Source organism: Anneissia japonica, unplaced genomic scaffold, assembly GCF_011630105.1.
Source record: "Anneissia japonica isolate Jap-2015-1 unplaced genomic scaffold, ASM1163010v1 scaffold694_len1028156_cov167, whole genome shotgun sequence".
NCBI lineage: Eukaryota > Metazoa > Echinodermata > Crinoidea > Comatulida > Comatulidae > Anneissia > Anneissia japonica.
Genome location: NW_022727885.1, coordinates 244,024 through 250,219, shown reverse-complemented (window position 1 = coordinate 250,219; position 6,196 = coordinate 244,024). Strand labels below are relative to the sequence as shown.

The following is a 6,196-nucleotide window of genomic DNA, read 5'->3' as shown; positions in this document are numbered from 1 at the left end:
TATATATATATATATATATATATATATATATATATATATATATATATATATATATATATATATATATATATATTAATATATGTACATTATATATATGTATAAAATAATATGTATCAATTGCCAAGAGTGTAAATCAGAATCATTTTAAACTTTACCCTTAAAATGAAGTAAGCTTACTGTGAATATGTGCTTAGGACTACAAATATATCTTTGCTAAATCGTTCAGATAAGTGACCCTTAACCCAAAACATACAAAATATGATGCTTTTTTTGATAAACGATCACGACTAAGAATCTGTGGTACAAGCTCTGCTGGGGAGTGATGAGCAAATGAATTTGACAAAGATGTTTGTTGAACCGCTTCAGCATTATATTTAATTTTGTGACATTTAGGACCAAATTGAAACTATTAATAAAGAAGCGCCGCGCAGGCTTTTATAATCCTGAAATATGACAAATGCCACATCGCCAATTGAGTAGGCCTAGAAACTAATTTCCCGCGAAAGTGCAGCATTTATTGAGACGAGAGTACAATAATAATAAATCAACCCTCTTTACTTTAGTAAGTTCGATGTAATTTATGAAGAAGAAGCAAGAAATGAGCATTACGAACATTATGATTGGAACAATACTATAATTACAATATAAAGAGTTTGATTGTAGATAACCATTTATGTATGTACCTGGTATCGCTGCTAATCTCGTCATTGTGTATAAAGTTGAGCTAGAAAATTTGAACAATAGAATTAAATATTGAATTGAATAGATAAGTATTATTATTATTATTTTTATTATTATTATTGTTATTATTATTATAAAAAATCGAAGTAAATATATTTTTTCTGTCCAATTTAAAGCCATCTGCTCTTCCTAGTCATTATTTGACACTTAGTTTGTTGGTAATAAAAAGATGCATACAAGGAAGATAAAAATGTTTTGTTTAAAATAACTTACTTGACCATATTATATAAATAATAATAATAATAATAATAATAATAAATAATAATGTAGTTTTATATAGCGCACAAAGGCATCTAACGTAAGATGCTCAGGGCGCTTGAAATGTGGACTAGGAACTCGATCAATGACTTTCTTCGCCCCTAAGGGTCCCTTCGTGTTTGTGCTACCCCCGGGCAATTAAATAAAATCTTTTCTGTATATATTTTAAAAGATCCTTATATCTGGTAATCAATTTAAGGATTTTTGTAGTAAAATATCTGTAAATCAGCAAAAATATTCTTTTTTTTTTTTTCGATCTGTTTCTCGTTGGAAGCTAATAATGTATTAGATCCTTTTAAATGAGCTATTTAAAAACGCCATTTAAAATGTTGACGTATCCCTATCTTTTTGACGGGTAATACATTTTCAAACATCTCAGCACTGTTTTGACTGCTACGACAAGTTACTAGGGAGTTTTCGATGCACGACGTTAACCTTAACTTTAACTTTAGTACCCGACATGTAGCGCGATAGCTCCGCCCCTTTTGTAAACAAATCGAAATACGCATGCGCAAACCCGTAACTAACGTACGTCGAGCACGTAAAATCCTGAAATTAACGTACGCAAGATTAATAAATTATGACGCCATTCGTTAACGTTAAGGTTAACGTCGTGCATCGAAAAGGAACCACATACTGAGTAGTAAGTGAACCTTTCCGCTAAGCGCCGCCCTTTGGATATTGTTGCTAAGGTCCCACTAAATAAAATGTTGTACGCATCAAACATGTGTGTCCAAATGGGAAAACACGTGTGTTTGTTAGACAGTCGCGCGCGTATTCATGGCCCTGTTGTGGTTGGCCAGTTGGTAAGTTTGATTGACACTACGGAAAGATCCAATTGCTCACTTATTACCACTTTTGAACAACGCTATAAGAAGAGCGTCATTTGGGTTAAGTATGTTAAAAACAGAAACATAATTTGTTTTGTGTAATATTGTACATTATATTGTTTCTACTTATATGGATACCACAAACTATTAAATGTTGATTTTATAGACCATATGATGATAATGTAATAGAATAAAAGTGTAAATACATATAATGTTTTCTTTTCTTTTATTATATAAAAAATGTTTTACATTGGTTCATTTGTGATACACAGATCGAGGGTAAGAAATCTAATTTCCGTAACCTTGACCTTGTCCTTTGATTTGACCTTTTCTTACCAAAATTCAATAATCTCTTCCTTAAAAAAAAGGGGCACAAGTATCTGTTCCACGGCGGAGGTAAATTAAATCTATTGAATGGTTATTAACTTGCAATTAAACTATTCTGAAGGAATAAATGTTCTCGCTAATTATCTGAGTATTATAGGTGTAAATCTATTCGTTGATTATCTGTGTATTGTTCCTATATTCTTCTCATTGATAAAATTAATTTCTAATACGTCTCAAAATGTAAATAAACTGTGTTTCATTTGATAAATTGATAAATGAATTTTGAAATTCAACCCGACCACCAACGACAAACATCAACAATACCACAACAAACATACGTAAACATTACAATACAATATAATTTTTTTTTAAATACACAGTAGTTTATCAATAAACACTGCCGTACAAAATATAGACAAATCAAATAGAATATTATAATTGGTATTTAGACGCCTATAAACCTAAAAATAAAAATATACTGTGTTTTATTTGATAAATTGATGTAATAATTCAAAATCAAGGAATTTATAGTGTATTTTACAGTGAAGAACCGCAACCCAACCACGACTAACAACATAAACAACACCAGAAACAATACAAAAACATTACAATAGGTTTTCTCCCCTGGGAACAGTGGCGGCTTAAGTCCCCCCACCCCCTATCAGTCTGGTCAAGCCCAACCAAACCACGACCAACAACATAAACGACACCACAAACAATACAAAAACATTACAATAGGTTTGCTCCCTTGGGAACAGTGGCGGCTTAAGTCCCCCCCCCCCCACTCATCAGTCTCGTCAAGCCCTCCTCCCCATCGGTCCAAAAAAAAAATAAAAAAAAAATAGGCCTAGTTTTCCCATCCCAGTACTGTACTGCCTACGCCGAGCCAAATCTGTCTCAGCAATCGCTTCGTCTGGGTCTGATCAGTCAAGCAGAATATACGGTAACAATGGTGAATCGACCATTGACGGCCATCTAGAAGTCCCAATTAAAAAAAAAAATCTCGTTACCCACCACCGGTTTGAACTTTAGGCCCTCAGATAATGCTGCGCGCTATAGATACACCCATAAATGCTGAGTCCCTCTTCCCCCCCACCCATAAATTATATTCTAGAGCCGCCACTGCTTGGGAATGCTAATTAATTCGTTTTACTACATATAGTTTATCGATTTACACGGCCATACAAAGTATAGATAAATCAACCAGATTATAATAATTGGTATTTAGACGTCTATATACCTACTTTTATCCAGTGGCGTATCTAGCGGATGGTACCGGTATGCCCTCTAAAATCTCGCGCCTCCTAGTCGCCACCCCCCCCCAACCCCATTGAAAATGTCACCATGTCCGAAGGAAAACAAAAATCGCACTGAAGTAGTTTAAATTCACTCCGTATCATCACCTAGCGCCCCTCACTTATTCATCGATCTCTCCACTCCACCTTTGCGCCCCCATCATCCCTACCCACTACATTATTTCAAGGCTCCTAGATACGCCACTGCTACCATAACTTAGTAAAACAGGGTTATATTTACCCTATTAGTTTGCTACAGGTTCTAACTTTGCAACACAATTACCATTGGTGATGACGATCTTGACAACTTCTGAAACTCCGGGAGTTAGCCCGGTAACTAATGCGTTCTCACCCCGTGTCTCCTGGCAACACAAACATACAAAGCCATTGTATGCAAATGGCGGCCAGGCGCAACTTTCACTTGAGCACGTGTTTTCTAAAAATTCTTGATTGTATCCAAGCGTCGGTAGCTAAATAAAAACAATAATAATAAGTGTCACATTACTTAAAAAGAATAATATTATAATAGGCTTAACGATGTACCGTACTGTCTGCCAAAAAATAAGGAAAACCCCCCAAAAAATTAATGTATTGAATATTTCATTTAAATATATCAAATAGCTTGCAAGCCGAAACAAACCTAAGCAAATTTTCGCTGCTATACTGATATTATACATTTTTAATTTGTAAGACCTTATGAGCTGAGTTAAGTCACGTGTGCACTTTTACGTGCACTCAATCTCTTTTCAAAAAGAGGTGTATATGGTTGCATGTTTGAAAAAAAAGTTGGTCGCGCGATCTAATTCCAATGCGAAAGGTCCGCCATTTTGCATTTCAAGTAAAATATGGTCATGTGTACCATTAAAAAGGTAATTATACACTGATCACTTTTCTCCATTACACCTATACCTGAAAAGTTATTTGCCATTAAAAAAAGATCACATGGCCAATAAGCTTAAAATGTCAAAATTGGACAATCATTAAAATACTATCGTGTTAGGTATTGTTGGAAAGCTCTTCTAAAGTCAAATACAGTTTTACCCTTAAAAATAGTTTTCCTGAAAATAATTAGGAAACCACCATCAGTATAGGCGTTTGACCTATGCTGCTCTCTCTGCGTGGACCTTTTTAAGTCGCTTGCGGTTTCGGCTGACCGTTCTGGTGTGAAACCTATCTTAAGAAATGACGCCCACTTAAGGCCCTATGCGTGTACGTCAAGCCGCTTGCGGTTTCGGCTAACCGTTCTAGTGTGAAACCTGTCTTAAGAAATGACGCCCACCTGAAGAATAATGACAGGCACGTTCCCATCGACAGTGAGAGCTACCCCTGGTATAATGGTGCTTTCAATCGTTAAGCATACATCTGCAAGATCACTACATCCCTCGGGAGCATCTAACGTACCGGCTGCACCACTTATTGGTGGTGAAAATCCTACTCTGCGTGCATCTCCTGACGCTCCAAGGATAGATGTACACACTTCAGCATCTGCATCATAATGTCGAGGCGTGAAGAAGCCCCTGTTAGATGTTAAGAGTTGGCATTCTTGTTTGACGGTCAGTTGTATTGGAGAAGTGCTTGAAACAACAGAATTCACCAGCTCTTCTCCAGACATGCCATCGAAGGAACGCTGCCATCTTCTAATAGCTTCTTGCTGTGAGAAGGACATTTTAAAACATAAATCACAACTGTTGGTAACTTCACCGCTGCCGTAATAGAAATTGTATGTATTGTGGAACACTGCACTAGACTCCTCGTCATTTGCAAGGGAATAAAAAGACTCGGTTCTCTCAGCATTAGCAGTTGGAGGCTCCCATTCATATGCTCTCGAAATAATCACAAAGAAAACACAGATCAACGCAAACATTTTGCTTCCGTTATTAGGCCTACAACAACACACGATTGTTTTCTTTGTATGCTGATGCTTGTAGTAGAGTGTGGTAAAGAATGAAATTATCTGTCTAAGGTTTCTATTATATTTCAAGCAAATAACGATACATTGCCACTTGTAATAAGTAACACTTAAAATAACACGCTCAATATGTACAATCAGTAACCTCGACGGTTGCTAAGGATGTGGTTAATGTTTCTTTGTTCGATAAAGAAGCGATGTTGAAGCATCAAGGTTTATTGTTTGTTTTAAGTCCCATGTCAATAGCGAACAACTTACTATTCAAAATTAATAATAATGAAATAATACTTAAACTTAACTTGAATTGCACTTGGGAAAATAGTAAACACATCCACAAAACATCAATCGGAACTTCAACAAGTCCAAATTACAGTAACAACACAAAACAATAACAGTACTTATACTGAAAAAAATAATAGGCCTATATATTATTATATGCAATACTGGCACTATCATTATTTTTTTTAATTTTAAGGTCCAAAGAAAGCAAGCTAAGCAACATGTTTTCCGCTCATTTGAGGTTCTATCTGGTCACTTTATTGTCTGAGGTCAATTAAACTTTCCCCTTTCTGTCTTCTAAAGGTTAAGGCATACCAGACAGTGTTGTCCAATTTTAGATCAGATAAACAACGTGATCCCTCTTCATTATATTTTCAGAGACAGAGAAACACAATATGACCCTGCTCTTTTAAGATCCCAAGAATAGGCCTATAAAGTGGACCCGTTTCTCCAAAATCTAAGTCAAGCAATTTCTCCTCCTCTTTTTTAAGGTCCCAGAAAAAAAAAAACTAAAATGTTTGCCGTCACGAATTTAATGTCCGTGGCAACCGTAACAA

At 35.6% G+C, this 6,196-nt stretch overlaps 1 protein-coding gene across 1 annotated transcript; it reads right to left on the bottom strand.

Moving 5' to 3' along the window:
* Nucleotides 1-2,038: 2,038 nt before the first annotated feature.
* Nucleotides 2,039-5,448, bottom strand: LOC117113861. Its single transcript, XM_033257313.1, has 2 exons — nt 4,731-5,448; nt 2,039-3,921 (listed from the first exon to the last, which is right to left on the bottom strand). Exons 1-2 carry the CDS (start codon nt 5,313-5,315, stop codon nt 3,697-3,699), a joined length of 810 nt encoding a protein of 269 aa, XP_033113204.1. The 5' UTR covers nt 5,316-5,448; the 3' UTR covers nt 2,039-3,696.
* Between the last annotated feature and the right edge of the window lie 748 nt (nt 5,449-6,196).

Bases quoted from the DNA above. Each gene is read 5' to 3' on its own strand.
- LOC117113861 (XM_033257313.1), bottom strand. From the start codon at position 5,315: ATGTTTGCGTTGATCTGTGTTTTCTTTGTGATTATTTCGAGAGCATAT. The intron at 3,922-4,730 runs GTGGGCGTCATT...GTTTTTATTTAG, and splicing joins TGCCTGTCATTATTCTTCAG to CTACCGACGCTTGGATACAA.